Source organism: Stomoxys calcitrans, chromosome 5, assembly GCF_963082655.1.
Source record: "Stomoxys calcitrans chromosome 5, idStoCalc2.1, whole genome shotgun sequence".
NCBI lineage: Eukaryota > Metazoa > Arthropoda > Insecta > Diptera > Muscidae > Stomoxys > Stomoxys calcitrans.
The window spans coordinates 147,607,560-147,632,655 of NC_081556.1; the positions used below are offsets into that span (position 1 = coordinate 147,607,560).

Here is a 25,096-nt window from a genome sequence, read left to right on the forward strand (position 1 = left end):
ACTTTTTACAGAAAATCAAACTTCAACAAAATTTCAATGGAAATCAAATTTTGATGAAATTTTCTATGAAAATCAAGTTTTGAAGAAATTTGCTATGAAAATCCAATTCGACGAAATTTTCTATGAAAATTAAATTTTCGTCAAAATTTTTTATGAAAATCAAGTTTAGATAAAATTTTCTTTTGAAAATTAAGTTTGGACAAAATTTTCTATGAAAATAAAATTTCAACGAAATTTTCTATAAAAAAAATCAATTTGTTTGTTTGGCGGGCCCTCCCCCTTACCTCAAAAGTACTACCCAAAAATAAAAGTGGACCGATCGGGATAATATGGGACTCAAATGAATGGTATTCTGGAGTAGAGTACGAGTTTCATATCAAAAATTGGGTCCAAGTAACTGAGAGGCCGCCCAGCCGCAAAATTCCCTAAAATATGGGACTCAAATGAAAGGTATTCGGGAGTAGATTACGAATATGGTCAGGGAGGAGAAATAGGCTTAATAAGTTGTTGATACCGGAAGGGGTGGACCCTCCCCCGTTACCCCAAAAACTCCACCCAGAATCAAAAGTGGACCGATGAGGACAATATGGGCATCAAATTGGTATTGAAGAGTAGAATAAGAATATGGTATCAAAAATTGAGTCCAAGTACCCAGAAAGTCGCCCTAGCCCCAAAACTACTCCAAGCAGACAAATTGATCGGATATGCGGCTTAAATGAAAGATATTCGGGAGTAGATTACGAATCAGGCATACAAAATCAGGTAGAAGTATAGGGGGTAATTCCACCCCCCCAAAAAACGACCCAAATGGGCATATTAGCCATTCACATCTATTGGGTTGCCCAAAAAGTAATTGCGGATTTTTTAAAACAAAGTAAATGCATTTTTAATAAAACTTAGAATGAAATTTAATCAAATATACTTTTTTAATACTTTTTTTCTAAAGCAAGCTAAAAGTAACAGCTAATAACTGACAGAAGAAAGAATGCAATTACAGAGTCACAAACTGTGAAAAAATTTGTCAACGCCGACTATATGAAAAATCCGCAATTACTTTTTGGGCAACCCAATATATGGTACTCGGTTTGTTTGTTTGTTCCGTATAAACTCAAAAACGGAATCATTGATTTTCTCGAAATTTTCACAGATTATGTAGGTTGGTCTGAAAGGAACCATAGGCTATATAATTTTTCGTTTTGGAAGGGGGGCGCACCCTCCCCTTACCCCAAAAACACCACCCACAGTCAAAAGTGGATCGATCAGAACAATATGAGTAACAAATGTAAGGTAGTGGAGAGTAGACAACGAAAATTGTATTAAAATTTTAAACTAAGTACCCAGCGGCTCTCCTCAACCCCAAAACTCCTCTAGACCCATATTGGACGTTCATGTCAATATGGGACTCAAATAAAAGGCATTCGAGGGCAGATTACGAATTTGGAAAAAATAAAGTCCATGTAATGGGTGGTGTACTCAACCTCAAAAATCCCCCAAATGGGCATATTAGCCGACCATGCTTAAATAGGACTCAAATGAAAGCAATTTGGCAAATTAGATTAGGAAATTTATGTTAAAATCTGTGTTAAGGGAATTGAGGTGGCGCTTAACCTCCTTAAAACACCTCAAATAGGTTATTTGACCCATCATGACAATATGGGACTCAAATGAAAGGTATTTGAGTGTAGAAAAGGAATCCAGTTGTGGGTAATCCCCAAAGCCCTCATATCCCGAACATATCAATATGGGGCTCAAATGACAAGTTTTTGTTAGTTAAGAACGAATTTGATAACAATTTTTTGGGATTATTTTAGAGAGTATAGCACAAAGCTTATATTTACTTCAAGCGCCAAGTGTCTGGGTGGTCATCTCACTCCCAAAATATACCCAAACCGAATATATTTACCCACTACAATATAGGAGTCCAAAGAAAAGTATACGGGAGTATAGTAAAAATTTGCCCATGAACATTTCGTTAAAGAACCGGGGCAAACTTCTCACATATCAATGAGTGCTGTTCGATTCAAGTTTAAGCTCAATGATGAAGGACCTCCTTTTTATAGCCGAGTCCCAACGACGTCTCGTAGTGCGACACCTCTATGGGGAAAAGTTTTTACGTGACTTCTATGCATGACATAGCAACTCAGAAATGGGGATTAGAATGGGATAAGCAACACTTAACATTTTTCCGCGTTAAGCATCATTGGCGGACTTGCTACCTCTGCGCTCCAATGACTAACTAAACACCAAATTTCCCATGAACATTCCATTTAGGAATAGGGGATACTTCTCTCATATCAATGAGTGCAGTGCGATTAATGTTTAAGCTCAATGATAAGGTGCATCCTTTTTATGCCGAGACCGAATGGCAACAAACCTCATAAATGTAGTCAGCATTTGTAAGGGGATACCTACCACTGAAAATTTGTCTGATGTTCACGCCGGGATTTGAACCCAGGCATTCGGCGTCATAGGCGGTCATGCTAACCTCTACGCTACGGTGGACTCCACACTTCAATGACACGAATTCGAAATCCACATTCGGGGCGACATGTCCCCATCTTAAAACTATACTAGAAAATGTATAAGAGCGTTAAAGAAGGCGCTGCGGAGCGGGCCCCTTTCCAGCTTGTGTACATAAAATCAAATTTCGACAAAATTTTCTATGAAAGTCAAATTGTGGCGAAATTTTCTATGAAAATCAATTTCGACGAAATTTAATATGAAAAGAAAAAGTGGACGGAATTTTCTATGAAAATCAAATTTCGACGAAAATTTCTATGGCAAAACAAATTTTCTATGAAAATCAAACTTCGACCAAATTTTCTATGCAAATCAAATTTCGACGAAATTTTCTATGGTAAACCAAATTTTCTATGAAAATCAAATTGACGAAATTTTCTATGAAAATCAAATTTTGATTGAATTTTCTATGAAAATCAAATTTCGATTGAATTTTCTATGAAAATCAAATTTCGATTGAATTTTCTATGAAAATCAAATTTCGACCAAATTTTTTATGAAAATCAAATTTCGACGAAATTTTCTATGAAAATCAAATTTCGACGAAATTTTCTATGAAAATCAAATTTCGACGAAATTTTCTATGAAAATCAAATTTCGACGAAATTTTCTATGAAAATCAAATTTCGATGAAATTTTCTACGAAAGTCAAATTTCGACGAAATTTTCTATGAAAATCAAATTTCGACGAAATTTTCTATGAAAATCAAATTTCGATGAAATTTTCTATTAAAATCAAATCTCAACGAAATTTTCTATGAAAATGAAATTTTGACGAAATTTTCTATGAAAATCAAATTTTGAAGAAATTTTCTTTGAAAATCAAATTTCGATAGAATTTTCTATGAAAATCAAATTTCGATAGAATTTTCTATGAAAATCAAATTTTGACGAAATTTTTTATGAATATCGAATTTCGACGTGTTTGGGGTCAGACTAAGGGTTTTGCCTTTCGGAATAAAAAGAGGGAGAATTAAGTGTTTAAATTCATTGTTGTTGTAATTGTTTATTGTAATTGTTATTTTTCAGTGCTTTTAGATTCCATTAGATATAAGTAGCCAATTGAGTTGAATAATTGATTATAGTTAGCATTAGTTAGAGAATTTTAGAATTAATTATTTGCTTTTAATTAGGGTAAGTAGAGCAATTCATTTTTAGTTTAAGTAGCAAATATTACACTTAGTTTTAGATAGCAAAATTTGTATTGGGAACAAACGATTGAATTAGTTTAGGTTTCACTTAGGGTTTGATTAATAAATTTCATATGTAGATTTAAGTAGACAAATTTAAATCTTAATAGGAAAAAATGCAGCTTTATTTTAATGTTAGGGAATTGTGCAATATAAAGTTATAGTTTTAATTGTGGCCCGAACTTTTGGTTGTGGTTGGTGTTGTTAGTGTCCTGCACTTTTGATTGTTGTTTATTTCTGTACTGAGATTGTGGGTCGCTTTTAGAATTTGGTGCTTGAGTCTGTTGTTGTTGTGTCACTTGTGTCTAAAATGTTAAATATATTAGTTCACTGTTTCAAAGTTTATTGTTGCAATGTTCACTCTAGTTATATATGTTTGTATGTATGTTCACTGTTGGTTCACTTGTTGTTCACTTCGAGGGGGGAAAGAGCACGGTTCGCGGGTTTAAGGTTTCAATCGAGACTGATCTTTTTCTGGTTGTTGCTTGTCACTTGGACCCCGCGAAAACGGTCAACTTTCCAAGCTACAAGCAACAATTCCAGGTAAACAAATATGAAATCAAGGCGGAATCAGCGATTAAGAACTTACTTCAATGTACCGTTATGCACAGTGGGTCATGTGCATACGTGAACGCATGTCTGCACATGGGTGCACATGACTTCATGTTCAAACGTACCTTGAACATTCTCCCCCTCCAAGTGACGAAGTGACATCTTACCTTTTTAATTTTGGTTTCTTGCCTGTGAGGTGACTGGGCCGACGAACACGTATCCCCAATCTGTCTCCTGGGCGAAGACGGCTCCCAATCCGGGTTGCCCAACACCACTCCTCCGGAGGTGGGCGTAGGCATCGGCCCCTACCTCTACATCGATTGGTTCGTTGCCCCTAGGGTCAGCATCTGCCAAAGGAAGGGATCTTAGGCTGCTTGTGGGGTCGGGAATGATGGGATCTGAATAGGGTCGTCGCGGCAAATCCCGGGTCACCACTGCCTGGATGGTATACATGGTCCTCCTCGACGCATGCCTTGACCGAAGTCTTATTGTTGCCAGACGGTGCCCTCTGCGCTCTCTCGTTGGTATCCCCAGGCGAGTTACTGTGGCTGCCGCGATTCGGGTGATGGTCGATGCCTGGCACAAAAGTACCCGTACCCCAGCCCACTCGTCCTGCTCCTCGGGTGCCAATTCCACCATCGCCGTGGGTACAAAAACAGTGGCCCGGCTGTAAGGTATCTCGACCGGGGGAGGGCCTTGGACGATGGGCATCTGGTTGGCTGGTTCGATTGCAAGTTGCCGTGGGTTGGCAATCTCCATTGGGGGCGGGCTGTAGCTGCCGTATGTCTCCCTAAGCTGTGGGGCTCCATGCAGCATTGTGTGATGGCGGTAGTCGCATGTCCGGCAGGCAGTGACCACGGGGCAGTCTGGGGCCAGATGGCTGCGCGCCAGACAGTTCCGACAGTAACTCCGTCTCTCAACTGTCTCGTATCTCTGATACGGTGTCATTTGCCGGAACCGCGGGCATGACCGTATGGCGTGGTCCTCCTGGCAGAGGCCACAGGCATACTGCCAAGATGCGGGGCGATACCTGGGTTCCCGTGGGTCGAAGCGAGGGCGTGTGGGTCTGGCGGGTCGTGGGGACTCTGGGCGAGGTAAATATCCGGCCATTATCTGTAACCAAAATCTCGTGAGTACCGTGTTTTGATGTGATTATGAATTGCTAGGGGTGTCTGAGAATAATTTGACAATCTTAGTTATGGGTCGACTGACTATGCCATTGGAAGTTCGAATGTCTACAACTCGAGTGTTCTGATCAACACCGGGGTATGTTTTAAAAACTCGTCCTAACTTCCACTCGGTGGGATATCTCTCATCCCTGATGACAACTAAATCATTGACCTGTATGTTATCTTGCTGATACTTCCATTTGTATCTACGGTGAAGCTCATTTAAGTACTCTGACTTCCACCTCTGACAAAAGTTTTGGGATATAATCTTTAATCTCTTCCACCGATTTGCAAGCGTTATGTCCTCCTCTGAGATGTCGGGTTCTGCCGGGGTCAAAAGGGAAGAGCCTATAAGGAAGTGAGCTGGGGTCAAGGGTGCTAAATCGTTAGGGTCTTCAGAAGCTGGACTAAGGGGTCGTGAATTGAGGCAGGCCTCGATACGTGCCAATATGGTTGACAGTTCTTCGAACGTGAAGTTCATTTTGGGCATAGACTTCTTAAGGTGTATCTTGAATGATTTAACTCCTGCCTCCCACAATCCCCCCATATGGGGAGCTCCTGGAGGAATAAATTTCCACTCTAAATTCTGATGAGCATGTTGCTGAATGGCGCTGCTCTGTAAACTTTTCATAAACTCTTTCTGATCTTTCTTGAGCATTTCTGCTGCGCCTATAAAATTCTTTCCATTGTCGGAATATATCTTTTCTGGGCACCCTCTCCTTCCTATGAAACGAGCTAATGCCGCCAGAAATGATTGAGTCGATAAATCACTTGTTGCTTCTAAGTGGATGGCTTTTGTCGCAAAACAAACAAATATGCAGATATAACCCTTGGTTATTAAACACGCTCGTGCTGTTAAGCTTTTGATTCCGAAGGGTCCTGCAAAATCTACCCCTGTATTCGTAAAGGGTCTGGATAAAGTAGTACGCTCGGGTGGAAGAGATGACATAATTTGGGTCTGAGTCTTTAATCGATATAGGGTACAAACTCTGCAATTGTGTATAACTTTCTTGATCAACTGTTTCAATCTGAATATCCAAAACTCCGTACGGATGAGCCGGGTCATAAGTTGATTGCCTCCGTGCATTGAGACTTTATGAACAAATTCCACTAGAAGGAGTGCAAATCGCGAATCATATGGGATTAAGATTGGATGACGTTCGCTGTACGTCAAAGCTGGCGATTGAACTAAACGACCATTGGATCTAATTACTCCTTTTCTATCTATGAAGGGGTTGAATGGTAAAAGACTACTTCTAGGTGAAAGCCTTTTCTTTTGGGTCAAAGAACTGTATTCCTCAACGAAGTAATGTTTCTGAGTTGCCACTATAAGACGCATCTTTGTGTCTATGAGCTCTGGGCTGGTTATTTCTTGCGATGAAATTTTAAGTGAGGATCTAGTTGAACCTGTGTTACGCCAGAACCTAACGGCGTAAGACAAAACACGATATGCTCTAGCTAAAGACGAAAATCGAGTCAAAGGGTCATCAAAAGTGCCTGTTGCGAATACTTTAACTTGTTTTGCTTCAAGATTAGTGTCTGTATTAACTCGGTCTTGCGGCCACTGATCATGCGGCAATTTGAGCCACTGGGGTCCCGTCCACCATAAATTATGAGCTATTAAGTCGTCAGGAGAACAGCCACGACTTGCTACATCTGCAGGATTATATTCTGAGTCAACATGTTTCCAATTCTCACCGCCGACGTTCTCTAATATCTCTGAAACCCTGTTACCAACGAAAGCGCTCCATGAGCATGGTGGCTTTTGTAGCCAGGCTAGAACGATTGTAGAGTCGGTCCAGAAATGGGTCGTAAACTTTGATAATTGAAGCTTAGGCACAATGGCATTTGTTAACTTTGACAACATAACTGCACCGCATAATTCTAACCTTGGCAGAGAGATTTTCTTAACTGGGGCTACTCGGGTCTTGGCTGCTAGAAGAAAAGTGTCTACAGTTTTATCGATGTGTTCAACGCGTATATAAATTGTGGCTGCATATGCGCTTTCTGACGCGTCGCAGAATCCATGTATTTCCACAATACTAGCAGGTGTAAACCGAACCCATCTTGGTATCGATACAGTGTCTATAGAATGGCTACCTCTCACAAAGTTATTCCAGTTCATTTGAGTCACTGGCTTCAACGAGTCGTCCCATTCTACCTTATCTAGCCAAACCTGTTGCATGATTAACTTGGCTACAACTATTACTGGCGCTAACCATCCACATGGGTCGAAAAACTTTGCTATCGTTGATAATACTTCTCGCTTGGTGCTCATTTGCTTTTCTTCAACTGTAGGGGCCGTAAAAGTGAAATTATCACCTGATATATTCCAACGAATTCCTAGGGTCTTTGTCGAAGAAGCTTCGGAAATATTTAACCAATCTATTGGAAGAAGCATGTCTTCATTTAAATCCTTTAACAAACGTGTGTCATTTGACGCCCATTTTCTTAGCTCGAAACCAGCTGATTCTAATGCGGAGGCTAATTCCTTCCTAGCTGCTGTAGCTTCTTCTATGGAGTGTCCGCCCGCTAATACATCATCGACATATAAATTTTCTTTAATAATTCTTGATCCTAACGGATGAGAATCTTTCACGTCTTCTGCTAACTGGAGAAGGGTCCTAATCGCTAAAAATGGGGCGCAATTTATGCCGAAGGTAACAGTTAAGAGTTCGTAATCCTCAATTGGGTGGTTTTCTGATTTACGAAAGAGAATTCTTTGAAAAGCTGTTTGATTGGGGTCTACTAAGATCTGACGATACATTTTTGTCACGTCTGCATTGAAGACGTACTTAAAAAATCTCCATTTCAACACTTGTAGCACAAGGTCTTGCTGAAGTATGGGTCCTGTATGTAAGATATCGTTAAGACTTTTCTTGTTTGATGTTGGGCTAGATGCGTTAAAAACCACTCTAAGTTTTGTGGTAACCCTATCTGGTTTGATAACTGCATGGTGAGGTAAGTAGTAGTGAGGGGTCTTGTATACGCTGTTTGGGTCTACCTTCCTCATGTGTCCTAATTCCAAATACTCTAATATGGCTGCATCATAATGTGCTTTAATATCTGGGGTCTTAGACAACTTTTTCTCCATTCTATGAAACTGTGCCAATGCGATGTTCCTAGATGAACCGATCTCTGAACAGCTTTTAAAAGGTAAAGTTACGATATATCTCCCCGCCTCATTACGTCGTGTTGTATTTTTGTAATTATTTTCGCAATAAATATCTTCTGCTGACCTCAAAACCTTTTTTGGGGTCTCTTCCACCTCCCAAAAGCGAGTGATTATCTTTTCTAATGATGATGCACTATAAAGTGTGATTTGTCTGTCGGATTTAGGGTCTTCCGTAATGGGTCCTCCTATGATCCACCCAAAAACGGTGTCCTGCGCTATAAGTGATCCAAAGGATTTCATAGTACCGCCTTTTGTGAATATAAGGGGTCCAATATCTAATCCGATTAACATGTCCACGGGTCGACTTTCAAAGAATCGGGGGTCCGCGAGACTAAGGTGTGCAAAATCTCCAAATTGATTTTGCCTTAAATTGTGTGTTGGTAAATGAGAAGGTAGGGTCTTTAAGACTGGTGCCCAAACCTCCAGCTCAAAACTAGGATTTACTCGTGAGCAAAGATTGAAGACGCAAGCTTTTGTCGATGTTTCAGAAACTGCGTCGCTTAAACCTGTGACGTGAATTAAATTCTTAACTGTTGGAAGTTGCAATTTGTTTCTAATTTTTTCTGATATGAAAGTTGATTGTGACCCAGGATCGATGATTGCCCTGGCATCATATCTATGTCCTCTAGATTTGATTTGAACTATTGCTGTGAACAAAAGTGTCTCTTTGGGTTGCGGAGTGGGTCTGATTTCCTGAAGTGTCAAAGTCGTTGAACAAGGTGCTTCTAAACAAGGTGTGGACTGTATATTTGGCGATACCGATGGTTGTACTAGGGTGGTTGAAGCGGCAGCACTGGTACTAGGGCGTGCGTATTCGCTAACCGGTTGAGCTAGGGTGGTAGGATCAGTAGCACTGGTGCTAGGTCGTGCTTCCTGTCTACCGGGCTGAACTAAAGTGTTGAGAGCGGCAGCACTGGTGCTAGGTCGTGCTCCGCCTCGTTGGTGTGTGCCTGTTGTAGGGTACTGGCTCTGGTTGCCTTTATGTATCAAACTGTGGTGTCGTTGACTACATTCCCTACAACTAAAACGACTTTTACACTCCCTGACTCCATGATCCGAAGAAAGGCAGTTATAGCAAAGATGACCTGTCTTAACAATGTTTATTCGATCGTTGATCGACCTTTCTAGAAATTGAGGACATTCTCGCAAAGAATGATTGGATTTACAAAGTTGACAAACCGGTTTGTTATTCTGAGCATTATAGTGTGATTGTGTGTTGTTGCTGGGTCTTGAGCCCGTGTTCTTGAAATTGGGATTTACATTTGTTTGAAAACTATTAACTCGCTTTTCCCGCTTATCGTACTCCGATCTGGGTTGATTATATCTCGAATATTGTGGCTTGATATTGCCGACTGATTCTAGGGTCTTGAATTTATGGGTCAAAAATACATCTAATTGATTCCACGATGGAAGAGACGAACAATCTGCTAGGCTGCTTTCGAATTCTTCTAAAAATATTCTTGGTAGTTTGGTTGACACAAGATAAACTAAGATTGGGTCCCATCCCCCCGTTTCTACTTCAAGGGTCTGTAAAGTTTGGGTACAACTACCTATAGTGCGCTGTAATTTCTGGATTGTTGACGCGTTATCAACGGAAACCGAAGGTAAATTAAAAAGAGCTCGCAATTGCTCATTTACCTGCATGCGTTTATTTTCGTACCTATGAACGAGATTTCTCCACGCTATGTCGAAACCCTCATGGGTCAGTGGAACATTGGAAATTATTTCGCGGGCTTCTCCTGCTGTTTTTTGGGTCAAGTGAAACAACTTCTCGACTTTACTTAATTTTGAATTGTTAATGTAAATTGCTGAAAATAAGTCCCTAAAGGTGGGCCATTCGCGATATCCCCCTTTAAAGACATCTGTGTCACAGGGCGGCAATCTTAGAGCTGGTGAAAAATCATTATTGTCTCGCTGTTGGGTCATCGATATTCTCTCCTGTTTTTCTTGATCTTGTTGCTCGTTAAGGGCCAAAATTTCTCCGTTAAGAGAGCTTAAACACCGTTTATAAGTTTCTAGTGCCTGTTTGTAATTATTTCGAAGTTTAGTTTTATCTATAGGTGTCTCATCCTTTTCCGGAATGCGGTCCCTACAATCTAAGTATGCCTTCTTGATTTGATCCCATAAAGAATTGAGTTCTACCCGCGTGATTTCTAACGAATGTATATTATCATCTGACTTAGCCGCGGAGTAAACGCTTTCAAAATCTACTAAATCATTCACACAGTTTACAAATCTTTCGCGTAAATTCTTATCCATTTTGTAATTGGCTTGTATATGTTTTAAATAGGTTCAAAAACTATAAAACCAAGGAAAAATCTACAACAAAATGTCCAAAAAACCTGGTTATTTGTAGAAATCAAATCTATTTCTAAAAAACCTAATGCGAAAAAAAAATGTGTGTCTTGATGATGGGTCAAATATCTAAGGGTCAAACCTGAAACCTTTTACAAAATTCGTAATAAATGTCCTATCTGGGTCACTAGGAAAAAAAAACAGGTTAATATTTCTGATGATATCGATTATACAATAGCCGCAAAAAATTTTAAAAAAAATTTCTTTCAAATCGCAATACACCAGCAATTTAATTCCGCTCGAATTAAAGTTGCAAAAAAAAAAAATTTATTTTTCTCCAAAAAAAATTAAACTTTCACTTTTCAAAATTTGGCATACAGAACTAGATGATTCTTTACAATAATACTGCTTTGACTCGCTGGGTCAATTTGCTTTCTGTATAAAAAACAACAAAGGATTGCACAAACAACCACAGTCCTTTCCGACCGTTTCCACTTAAATTTGTGCAATAGAATGAAGTTTTAAAATTTCGAAGACAAATGAGGCCAGCACGCAATATTATTTTCGTTATTCCTCACACAAAAACAATTCTTGATAAAAAACTTCTTCTTTTCTAAAAGCACTTCAATTTTTACTAAGACACTTTTTTTTTTCTTTACAAAAATACCACGGTTGTCTGTCCCAAAAATCCTACACACTGCCTTGAAAGTAGGGTCTGCTATATCGGGGTCAAATTCACTTTGGATTAAATTAATTTGGGTCAAAATTTATCAGACAACCGAATTAGCGATTCATAATCAAAAACGATCAAAAACAATATTAAAGTACGCTGGGTTAATGTATGAACTTTTCCTTTTTGAAAAAAAAGGTTATGTATGACGTAATACCCAAGCGCACTTTAATAGAAAAACAAAATGGTTCTCACTTTGATTGATGTATGTGTGTATGTATGGGTCTATATTGGTGATGCTGTGTTGCTGTTGTGCTGTTTGCGCGCCTTTTTTGAAGCGTCTATTTTTATTGTTCGCTTTTTGTAGGTTTGTGGATTTTTGTTGTTGGGTTTTTTTGAATTTTGTAGCTTGGAAAATGACCGTTGTAGCGGTTGTTTCGATTGGTCAAGGTCCAAGCGTACAGTTTTTTAAAAAGTTTTTGTTGTATTTTTTATTTGCGCGACCGTCCCGAATTGATTTTTTAAGGCAAAAACAGAAAAATAAAATTATTAATTTTGGGTCAAATTCAACAAATTTGGCGTGCAACTACTGATTTTATTACGCTTTTTATGGGATTTTGCTTTGGAAATGCGTTATTTAACAATTTTGCTAGAAAAATTATCAAAACACACAAACAAAATTTGTGAACAATTTCGGTAGTTGGACGACAAATCGTTGAATTTTTAAATTTTTATGTAATTTTTCCTTTATTTAGAACAAAAACACTTTTGTATATGAATTTAACACTTTTTTCAAAACTTTTTAAAGTTTTTAATTTTTTTTTTTTTTACTTTTTGCCACTTTTGTCCCACTGTGCGGGTCACTTTCAAGTTTTTGGGTCTTTTGCACACTTCTTTTTTGATTTACCACAACTTCTAATGATTTTGGGGTCAATTTTTTGCACATTAAAATTTAATTAATTATTTTTATTTTTACACGGGTCACCCTGTTAATTTAATTAGTTTTTGTTTTATTTGAGTCTTTATGTACTTTAATTGTCACTTTGCAATTTGGTTATTATTTTCTTTTGTTATTTCGTTTTGATCTTCATTTGGTTGGAATATTTTATCAAATTTTCAATAAAATAAATGCCACAACCAAACGAAGAACACTGAGAGCCGCTATATATTTTTGTGATTTGTGATGAATTTGTGATTTGTGTATTATTTTGTGTTTTTAATAAATGGCCAAAACTGATCTTTTATGTGTTTTGATATTTTTGTGTTGGCCGTCCGTCCATACGTGTATGTATGTACGGTTGTGTGTAACCAACCCTTTTTTCGCACTTTTCTCTATTTCTTTTGTTTTTAATTGTTGGGTCACTGCACTTTTGTTGTTGCGAATTTTTTGTGTTTCGGTCACTGGGTCTTTTGAAATGAAAATGAATTATTTTTGGGCAGAAAACAGAAAATTTTTTTTGATTTTTGGTTTTTTAATTATTTAAAAAAACCACTTATCCGGCTCGAAGGACCAAATGTTTGGGGTCAGACTAAGGGTTTTGCCTTTCGGAATAAAAAGAGGGAGAATTAAGTGTTTAAATTCATTGTTGTTGTAATTGTTTATTGTAATTGTTATTTTTCAGTGCTTTTAGATTCCATTAGATATAAGTAGCCAATTGAGTTGAATAATTGATTATAGTTAGCATTAGTTAGAGAATTTTAGAATTAATTATTTGCTTTTAATTAGGGTAAGTAGAGCAATTCATTTTTAGTTTAAGTAGCAAATATTACACTTAGTTTTAGATAGCAAAATTTGTATTGGGAACAAACGATTGAATTAGTTTAGGTTTCACTTAGGGTTTGATTAATAAATTTCATATGTAGATTTAAGTAGACAAATTTAAATCTTAATAGGAAAAAATGCAGCTTTATTTTAATGTTAGGGAATTGTGCAATATAAAGTTATAGTTTTAATTGTGGCCCGAACTTTTGGTTGTGGTTGGTGTTGTTAGTGTCCTGCACTTTTGATTGTTGTTTATTTCTGTACTGAGATTGTGGGTCGCTTTTAGAATTTGGTGCTTGAGTCTGTTGTTGTTGTGTCACTTGTGTCTAAAATGTTAAATATATTAGTTCACTGTTTCAAAGTTTATTGTTGCAATGTTCACTCTAGTTATATATGTTTGTATGTATGTTCACTGTTGGTTCACTTGTTGTTCACTTCGAGGGGGGAAAGAGCACGGTTCGCGGGTTTAAGGTTTCAATCGAGACTGATCTTTTTCTGGTTGTTGCTTGTCACTTGGACCCCGCGAAAACGGTCAACTTTCCAAGCTACAAGCAACAATTCCAGGTAAACAAATATGAAATCAAGGCGGAATCAGCGATTAAGAACTTACTTCAATGTACCGTTATGCACAGTGGGTCATGTGCATACGTGAACGCATGTCTGCACATGGGTGCACATGACTTCATGTTCAAACGTACCTTGAACACGACGAAATTTTCTATGAAAATCAAATTTCGACAAAATTTTCTATGAAAATCAAATTTCGATAGAATTTTCTATGAAAATCAAATTTCGACGAAATTTTTTATGAAAAAAAATTTTGACGAAATTTTCTATGAAAATCAAATTTTGACAAAATTTCTATGAAAATCAAATTTCGACGAAATGTTCTATGAAAATCAAATTTCGACGAAATTTTCTATAAAATTCAAATTTCGTCCAATTTTTCTATAAAAAACCAATTTTGGACGATATTTTCTATGAAAAACAAATTTCGACGAAATTTTCTATGAAAATGAATTTTTGACGAAAATTTCTATGAAAATCGAACATCGATGAAATTTTTTATGAATATCAAATTTCGATGAAAATTTTCTATGGAAATCAAATTTCGTCGAAATTTTCTATGAAAATCAAATTTAATTTTTTAAGTTTTTTGCCTGTTAGGGCGAGATCATTAAATTTTACAATTTTTGTCTGTTTCTCTTTCGAGACTAGCTCAATGATCGGAGATGTAAATGGACAAGGAAAGCCAAAGATGGCAATACACACCAACCACTATGGGACGCGTTTCGTCTTTGGTTAGAAGACTTTTCAAGCTTATCAGGTGTGATGGCTTCAAAAAAAAAAAATTAAATTTCGACGAAATTTTCTATGAAAATCATATTTTGTCCAAATTTTCTATAAAAATCAAATTGTGACGAAATTTTCTATGAAAATCAAATTTCGACGAAATTTTCTATGGAAATCAGATTTCTATGAAATTTTTTTTGGAAATCATATTTCGATGGAATTTTCTATGAAAATAGAATTTCGAAGACATTTTCTACGAAAATCAAATTTCGTCAATATATTCTATGAAAATCAGATTTCGACGAAATTTCCTATAAAAATCCAATTTCGACGAAATTTTCTACGAAAATCAAATTTGAAAATTTTTAATGAAAATTAAATTTTTGAAATATTTGTTTTAAAATCAAAAATCGACAGATTTTTGATGAAAATCACATTTCGTTCAAAGTACTCTGCCCTTGAAATTTGTTGCACGGTGTTCTCTTTTGAAATTCCTCCGATTTGTGTCACGATGCCAAAAATGCAATGCCTTATATACTTTTATAATATAATAATGTACCTACTTTTGGTCATGTGCGAAAAACAGGCCCCCTGCACGCACACATGCATATGCAAGAATTCATTCATTCATTGATTTTGTACACAGCAGATGTTTCATTTCAAGAGACAAAGAAACACACGGACGTACGATGTTCGTGTCCGTCCGTGCCACCACCAAAGATGTTTGAAGACTCTGCCAGTAATTTGTTAAAATAGGCAAATTTTTTAACACATCGTTATCATTTTTGCAAAACCTATGCTTATGCATTGTTACCAAGAGAACAAATCAGCCCCCTTTTTTTGTCAAAAGAACACCAACAAAGCACACCATGAGAGAGCTTAAGAGTTTAAGCGGCTAAAGAGCTAAAACGAGAGCGATTATATTCCTCCAAACAGTGATAACGTTATGTAAACAAACAACAAATTCTCCATTTACTTTAGCTCTTTGTGTAAAGCACCACCAAAAATCATGAATTGAAGAAAGTGCCAACAGGGTTGCCTTTGGTGGGGTTTTGAACAAAAGTTAAAGAAAGTGAGAGAATAAAATAAATTAAAATTAGAAATATAAGTTTAAATAAGATTGAAAAAATTAAAATAAAATAAAATTAAATAAATTCAAATAAGTAGAAAAATATTAAAAAATTTCGCTGTTAATGGAGAATACCAGCGCGACTTGGAAAAAAGCTATATCAATGCGGTTCATTGGAATATGAGGAAATTGCAAATTCAAATTGCAAATTTTGCCCATGAAAATTCCACTAAGGAACAGGGGCAAACTTCTCACATATCAATGAGTGATTGGAATATGAGTGTGCGAATGAAACTAGGTAAATTAAATGTTGTTCTTGTTGTTGTAGCAGTGCGCTGTACACTGAGGCGGCAGCCCTTGCCGATGAAAGACTCCATCGATTCAATCTGGTATTTTAGGGAAATTTAGCAAAATTAAATTTATGACCTAAAGGTCCATTATTTTAGACTACAGGTTCTAGGCAATAAAATCACTTTTCTGCACAAAAATATTAAGGAAATTAAATGGAGAGATCAGCCTATATGGCAGCTATATCCAAATCTGAACCGATCGGGGTCAAATTGCAGAAAGTTGTCGAGGAGCCTAATGCAACTCACTGTCCCAAATTTCGCCGAAATCGAACAATAAATGTGCCTTTTATAGGCCCAAAACCTTAAATCGAGAGATCGGTCTATGTGGCAGCTACATATATTAAAATCTGAACTGATCTGGGCCAAATTGAAGAAGAATGTCGAAGGGCCTAACACAACCCACAGTCCCAAATTTCGGCGAAATCGGACAATAAATGCGCCTTTTATGGGCCCAAGACCTTAAATCGAAAGATCGGTCTATATGGCAGCTATATCCAAATCTGGACCGATTTGGGCCAAATTAAGGAAGGATGTCGACTGACCTAACACAACTCACTGTCTCAAATTTCAACAAAATCTGTTAATAAATGTGGATTTGATCGTCCAAAGACCCTAAATCGGCAGATCGGTCTATATAGGGGTTATATCAAGATATAGTTCGATATATCCCATCTTCGAACTTAACTTGCTTATGGACAAAAAAAGAAAAATGAATATACTCCCATCCTTCGGTGGTGGGACAATAACTTATGGCGATAACCTACTACCTTTGGCAGCAGGTGCGATTTTAGGTCAAAGTCATTAAAATCCATTTTTCTTCGTTAAATGCTTAAAAGTTCAAAGAAAATGGTTTTTATAGGGGGGAGGGGGGGTATACTAATTTCGTCATTCTGTTTGTAACTACTCGAAATATTCGTCTAAAACCCTATAAAGTATATATATTCTTGATCGTCGCGACATTTTATGTCGATCTAGCCATATCCAAAGCACGCTAACATCCGAAGGCGTAAAGCTAGCCGCTTGAAATTTCGCTCAAATACTTCTTATTAGTGAAGGTCGGTTGGTATTGTAAATGGGCCACATCGGTCCATGTTTTGATATAGTTGCCATATAAACCGATCTTGGGTCTTAACTTCTTGAGCCTCTAGAGTGCGCAATTCTTATCCGATTGGAATGAAATTTTGCACGACGTGTTTCGTTATGATATCCAACAACTGTGCCAAGTATGGTTCAAATCGGTCCATAATCTGATATAGCTGTCATATAAACCGATCTTGGGTCTTGACTTCTTGAGTCTTTAGAGGGCGCAATTCCTATCCGATTTGTCTGAAATTTTGTACGACGGATCCTTTCATAACCATCAACATACGTGTTTATTATGGTCTGAATAGGTTTATAGCCCGATACAGTTCCCATATAAATCGATCTCTCTGTTTTACTTCTTGAGCCCCGAAGGGCGCAATTCTTATTCGAATTGGCTGACATTTTACACAGGTCTCCAACTATAATTTAATTGTGGTCCAAACCGGACCATATCTTGATATCGCTCTAATAACAGAGCAAATCTTTTCTTATATCCTGTTTTGCCTAAGAAGAGATGCCGGGAAAAGAACTCGACAAATGCGATCCATGGTGGAGGGTACATAAGATTCGGCCCGGCCGAACTTAGCACGTTTTTACTTGTTTGTTCTTAAAACACAGTGGCTTAGGAAAAAAGATTTTTTTTATAATTTGTTTAAAAAATCTTTAAAACGCTTAAAAAAAAATTATAAACGTCAAAGTAAATGCTTCATTTAATGAATATATAAAATTTCATCAAAATCGGACAAGGGAATCGAAGGTCAGGCACTAATGGGTTAACTAGCATGATTGCAATATTAGAAAATTTCCACTGAAACTTTACCATGTTCTTATGGCAACACTGCGCGAGACACACACATTTTATTTTGGTAATGTAGCTCTCCGTTATGGCCTCTCCAAAGTAAACACCAAAGAGATAAAATCCGACCCCTAGCGCACGCAAATGTCTATGTGTGGGTGTGTGTGTTGATGTGTTGCTTGGTATCAGCACCACGGAAGGCGAAACCATTTCTTTTGCTCTTAAGAGTTCCATTTGCCAACTTTGGATTCAGTCTATTTCGTGAAATCAGCAAATACATACCTAACACCATTCAGAAGTAAGAAAGCGAAAAAAAAAGAATTAAAACAAAAACCGCAAGCAAATCGGAAATCGCGTTAAAGTTGCTGTAGCAAAAAACAAAACTTAGACAAAAAGAGAATCAATTATTCGGCAAAAATCAAAAGACTGATTGATACCCAGTAACCAAATTATTATTTGTGTATTAAAAGTTTTTTAACTAAGGTCCACATTTGGAAAATTTTTCTTCTACGGTTTGTGTTGGAAAAATAATGTTTAAAAGTTCTTCTTCATTGTCAATTAAACAATTGTGGTTGTTGGGAGGCAGCAGTGCCAGTAAAAAGCTTAAAAACGTACAACTTTTTAATGGAAGTAATGTGTCCCTGTTATTGAGTAAGCGCTTGAAAGCCACCGCTTTTAATTTAGCTGAAAATTTAGAAGAGAAAAGTGTTGATAACAATAATAGCTTGCTTGAAACATCACCTGAACTTCCTTCTTCGACAAGCAACAATGTTTCATCGTCGTCATCATCACCTTTAGATGGACGTAAGAAATTTGGTCACACTGGAAAGGTGCTACAGGAAAAAATCAAATCGGAGGTATGTATATGTGTATGAATGTTATAGAGTTACATTTTACGTAAATCTATTTCCTTTAACAGTTTGATTTTTGTTTTTGCTTACCATGCAGTAATCTAACCACCCACTACCATCACCCACCACCCACATGAATTTTCTTTTATATTCTTGCTGAGGGGGAGTAACTCACACACTCATTCATTCATTGATTTTTATCATGGATAGTATGTGGGTATGACACAATCAATTCCTGGAAGGAAAAAAAAACAAGATTTATGGCTCAGCCAAAGTGCATTGCTTCGTCTTACAATAATAGAAATTAGTAATTTTGTAACGCGCAACCTAACATGATTAGTCAGTCACTTTTGATTTCTTTGAAGAATGTGAGTAGGAATGTTTATGGCTAAAAAAAGAACAGTTAATAAAGTTTTAACTTCAAATGACCCAAACTATGGAAGCATGTATACCTAGGGTAGACACAAACAATCATACGCACCAATGTGCATAGAGTATCTTAGGTAGATACAAACATTCATACGCACCAATGTTCAAAGCATATCTGCGTTATACACAAACATTCATACGCACCAATGTCCAGAGAAAAGAATTTGGACATGAATTGCCTTGCATTGCAAAGATTTTCATTTTGATTATTTTACGAATGTAAGAGTGGCACTCACAGAAGACTGCCATAGGAAAATAGAGACGAATGCAACAACGCTTGCATAAAATTATAAAAAGTGTTTAGAATTTTTTGAAATAACCCTAATAAGTAGACAAAATTTATTAAAAATTTTCATGAGAAATTTTTGTTACAAAAAGTTTCATGGAAAATTTTTGTTACAAAAAGTTCCATGGAAAATTTTTGTTACAAAAAGTTTGTATTTCCTCCACCATAGGATGGGGTTATACTAATTTCGTCATTCCGCTTGTAACCCCTCGAAATATGCGTCTAAGACCCCATAAAGTGTATATTTTCTTGATGGTCATGTCATTTTAAGTCGATCTAGCCATAGCCGTCCGTCTGTTCGTGTGTCGAAAGCACGCTAACTTTCGAAGGAGTATAGCTAGACGCTGGAAATTTTGCACAAATATATCTTATTAATGTAGGGCCATTGGGATTGTAAATGGGTCCATGTTTTGATATAGCTGCCATATAAACCGATCTTGGGTCTTGACTTCTTGAGCATCTAGAGGACGCAATTCTTATCAGATTTTGCTGAAAAATTGCACGTGGTGTTTTGGTATCACTTCCAACATCTGTGCTAAGTATGGTTCAAAACGGTCCATAACCTGATATAGTTGCAATATAAACCGATCTTGGATCTTGACTTTTTGAGCCAATAGAGGACGCAATTCTTATCAGATTTTGCTGAAAAATTGCATGAAGTGGTTTGTTATGACTTCCAATAACTGTGCTAAGTATGGTTCAAATCAGCTCATAACCTGATATAGTTGCCATATAAACCGATCTTGGATCTTGACTTCTTGAGCTACTAGAGGGCGCAATTCTTATCCGATTTGTCTGAAATTTTGCACGAAGTGTTTTATTATGACTTCCAACTACTATGGTAGGTATGGATCAAATCGGTCCATAACCTGATATAGCTGCCATATAAACCGACCTGGCATCTTGATTTCTTGAGCCACTAGAGGGAGCTATTCTCATTATATCCAAAACTGAGGCGATATGGCCCATTAGAAATCTCAAAACTCCTACATCCATAAGAAATACCTATGCATTTCAAACGGATATCATTATTCGGATGGACGGACGTGTCTAAATCTACTCTGAATGTCAACGACGATCAAGAATATTTGTATATGTATATTTTATAGGGTATGAGATCAATATTTCGAGGTGTTACAAACGGAATGACTACAAAGAAAAAAAAATACGTTTTAATCACAAAATTAATTGATCCAATTATTTTTTTAGTTTAAGCTACTTCAATCACGACACAGATGTTTACCTTTTTGGAGCATGAAGTTGAGGTGCGCTGTTTGGCAAAGATCCAAAAAATTTCGTGGGTCGGGTAGGGGTGCCCTATATATTTGTTGTTGTTGTCGTAGCAATCACGATTGTGATTGAAAAGTTTTTCAGATTCAATGAAAACATTAATTGATTCAATTAAATGGTAAAAAATTCAATCACGACTGTAATTTACTCAAATCTGGGCTTTATTTGGAAAGTTGTTGGAAGTCATAAAAATGCACTTCGTGTAAAATTTTAGCCAAATTAAATAACAATTGCGGCTTACAGGAGCCAAAGAAGTCATTTCTTTGGGTGAAAGTTCACCACGCAATGCATGGAGGACCGTCTTTTCCGACCTGCACTTGAGTTATGTCTGAAGTTCTCCGACGTCAGACCCTACCTCACCTTCAAGTCATTTGTGTTAAAAAATTAGTTTTCTTTGAAATGTCAAATGCTACGTTTTGCATAATTGCCTGTTTACATTTACCATCAATTTTTTCTACATTTTCGAGAGCATAACCAGGCTTTTAGTTTCATCAAATGCTTTACAACATAAGTTATGTTCTCTGTTTTCCTTTCGTTTCCAACACCATAAAGCGGCAATGTTTTAAACGAAAAACTGCTATATTCCTCCCATAACGAATTCGATACTCTCCAAATGTTTATAAACAGTTTTAGTTTTTTCCTTCCTACATTAGTTCTTGTTTTGAATAAAATCATTAGTCATGAAATGTATTGAATAACAAAAAAAAAGAATGGGCAAACAAAATGTATTACCCAAGGGATTACTCAGCACTAAAGAATAGGGAAAGGCAGATCAAAGATATTTGTAACAGTAAGTAGAGCTGCCAAATTACACAATTTTCCAGTAGTTATTTTTTTTAGATTTTTTCCAGGAAATTGGAATTTGATAGGAAAACCTTTGACTACTTCGAGATAAAAATGTCTAGCTGATAATAAAAGGTGCGAATTAGGTAAGGGTTTCCCGGTAATGGTTACCCATTACTCATTGGAAAATAATGTTTATCGCTTAAACTCTCTTTAACGGCATTAAGGCATGATTGGTCAACATAGAGTTTGTTGAATTCAAAGTTCAATATGTTTCTCTTATGTTGTATGTATACAAGGGAGAGAGAGAGAGAGGGAGAGGCAGAGTTTTAACATAAACAAACCTCTCTATTTTCGATTGACGTAAACTTAAACACAGAGTAGCTGTTAGTAGCCACGATTATGATCTCCTCGCTGAAAGTGTACGAAAATAAAAAACAAAGTAATAGCATGCTAATGTTTGTATTTTAAGTAGGTAAAGAAAAGACTTCTCGAAACTTCACCCTAAAACTAATACTTATGCCCACCAACTACATTACTAACACAACCACATTAAAAATACCATGTGAGTGAGTCAAGTAAATCAACGATTTGAGCAATATAAGAAATCAGCAAGTTGGCCTGAGAAAAAAAAATGGAATAAACAAATAAAACCGTAAAAAGACTTATTCCGCAAATATTTAAATATGAATAATAGGGTGAACCGACAAACATTTTATTGAAATTGGTTTATATGAGGGCCAGCTCTGCCCATGGTAAAAATATGTGTGATATACAAAATTTCAGCCAAATATATCAACTAATTTTTATAGAAGGAAGAAATCTTTCCGAAATATTCAATACTAAACGAGGTTTGAAATTGGTATGCAGTTTAAAGCATGATCTCTTTCATATCCCGCTGAAGAAGTTTATACGAGATGCAGATGTGAATAGGTATAGCACACTATCGATGTCGTCGGCATAGACGACTGTCATAGATCGGTCACCGGAAGTAGTAACTACAGCTTTTGAAAGATAAGACAAAGTGGATACTCTCGACTCCCACAACGCACAGTGGGACAGAATAGAAAAAAACTAGTAAAACATGTGCTATTTGAGAATGGAAAGAGATAAATCTTTGAAATTTAAAATATCTCGAGTTGAGGTCGAGATCGATATCATTTCAAGGTTCTATTTGATCCGGGCGCTTCTTCGCAGGAACCTTAAGTTGGTCACTTCGGTATTTCGAAAAATTGTTCAGGAGGCCAAATCTCCGCTCTAATGAGACGAGCTCAATGATCGGAGATTATCTTTGCAAATGGAAAAGGAAAGCCAGAGATAGCAACACACACCAACCACTATGGGACGCGTTTCGTCTTTTGGTTAGAAGACTTTTCAATCATATTAGGTGCTATTCAAGGGCGGTGCGTTGGTATATTGTATTTGAATCATATTAATTGGGAAAACGTTTCTATTGCGCAATTACCACATTAACCACGCTCGACAACCCTGTCTATTAGGTGTTCTTTTTCCAAATGCATGTGTTTTTCATAGAGTTATCTCTATCCGTTCTCAAATGGAAATTTTTTACTATTTTTTTCGATTCTATCCCACTGTGCAACGTCTTGTGCATCCGAGCAGATTAAGAAAAGGAGAAAGTTTGGAACCACAGTTTGGAACCAGAACTTTATCTACCTCGGCACCGCCGTTATTGAAATAACTGACAATAGTTTTGAAATTAAGCGAATAATGATTTTGGCATACAGATGCTACGTCGGCTTTAAGGGACCAGTTTTCATTAATGGAGAGTATTGGCGTAGTGTGAACCACGAATTGTATGACGTCGTGGCGTAAGTATAGTTCAACGTATCAATTTACAATGGCTAGGTCATGTCAGAATGAACGAAGAAGCTCCAGCCAAGAAGTCGTTTGAAGTCAAGCACTGTGGTACTATTCTAAGTTCAGCTGACGGGAAAAATGTTCTGTCCTAGTCTTAAAAAGTAAAAAAATAAAAAGGGCCTAAGAAGTTAAATAGGGGGATTGGTTTATATATATTTTAATAACGAGGCCACCATGGCGCAGAGGTTAACATGTCCGCCTATGACGCCGAAAGCCTGGGTTCAAATTCCCGCGTGAACATCAGAAAAATTCCTGCCATGTTAAATCTTCTCTACCAAGTGGTGTCGCTAAGCGGCACGCCGTTCGGACTCGGCATAAAAAGGAAGACCCTTATCATTGAGCCTAAACTTTAATCGGATTGCACTCATTGATATGAGAGAAGTATCCCCTGTGGCTTAATGGAATATTCATGGGAAATTTAGTAACAACGACGAAATTTTGTATGAAAATAGAATTTTGACATTCAGGTTGACTTTTTCCTAGGGGCGAAGGGGATAGTGAAACCAAGAACATATCCCACTATTATACTCACCACCATAAAATAGGGGTATATTAATCAAGTCATTCCGTTCGTAACACCTCGAAATATTGAAATATTGTGACCCCATAAAGTATATATGTTCTTGATCGTTTTGATATTCTAAGACGATGGAGATATCCGTCTGACGTAATCATGACAGCAGCCGAATGCGGAAGATAGTCGCTTAAAATTTTGCACATCTACTTAATATTGATATAGTTCTTTGGAGATTGGAAATGGGCCATATCGGTTCAGATTTGGATATAGCTCCCATATAAACCGATCTCCCGATTTTATTTCTTGAGCCCCTGGAAGCCGCCATTTTTGTTCGATTTGGTAAACATTTTTCAGATGGTGTTCAGTTATGACTTCCAATAACTGTGTCAAGTACGGTATAAATCGGTGTATAACCTGATATAGCTTCCATATAAACCGATCTCCCGATTTGATTTCTAGAGCTCTTGCAAGCCGCAATTTTTTTCCGATTTGGTTGAAAATTTTGACGATTTTACTTCTTGAGCCCCTGGAAGCCACAATTTTGTCCGACTTGGCTGAAATTTTGCACATAGCGTTCAGTTATGACTTCCAATAACTGTACCAAGTACGGTCCAATAACTTCTTGAGCCCTGGAAGCCGCAATTTTTATCCGATTTGACTAAAATTTTGCAGATAGTGTTCTTTTATGACTTCCAACTACTGTGTCAAGTTCGGTGTATAAACTGATATAGCTCTCATATAAACCGAACTCCCAATTTGACTTCTTGAGCCCCTGGAAGCCTCAATTTTTGATCGATTTGGCTGAAACAACATTGTCAAGTATGGTCTCAATCGCTCTTTAACTTGATATAGCTCTCATATAAACCGATCCCCAGGACGTCTTAATTACTATCCGATTCGGCTGACATTTTGTGCGTATTGTTGTGATTCGACTTCCAATAACCTTGCCAAGTACGGTCCAAATCACTCTATAACCTGATATAGCTCCCATATAAATCGATCTCCCAATTTGAGGTATTTAGCCCCTGAATGCCGCAATTATTAGCCGATTGGGCTGACATTTTGGAGGTAGTGTTTTGCTACGATTTCAATATCCATGATAAGTATGGTCCAAATCGGTCTATAACCTGATATATAA

At 37.1% G+C, this 25,096-nt stretch overlaps 2 protein-coding genes across 3 annotated transcripts in view; one reads left to right on the top strand and one right to left on the bottom strand.

Annotated features, from left to right (window-relative positions):
• Window positions 1–18,339, bottom strand: part of LOC106085175 (uncharacterized) — a 39,562-nt gene extending 21,223 nt beyond the window's left edge. Inside the window, exon 1 of the mRNA XM_059370537.1 lies at window positions 18,207–18,339. Coding sequence (XP_059226520.1) covers window positions 18,207–18,216 — 10 coding nt within the window. The 5' untranslated portion in view covers window positions 18,217–18,339. The remainder of the gene's footprint in view (window positions 1–18,206) is intronic.
• LOC106085188 (glutaminase kidney isoform, mitochondrial) overlaps window positions 18,103–25,096 on the top strand; it is a 49,202-nt gene continuing 42,208 nt past the window's right edge. The window contains exon 1 of one of the 2 annotated variants that reach the window (XM_013249290.2): window positions 18,103–18,781. In XM_013249290.2, the coding sequence (XP_013104744.2) occupies window positions 18,455–18,781 (327 nt within the window). In that variant the 5' untranslated portion in view covers window positions 18,103–18,454. The remainder of the gene's footprint in view (window positions 18,782–25,096) is intronic. The other variant, XM_013249291.2, reaches the window with a different exon arrangement.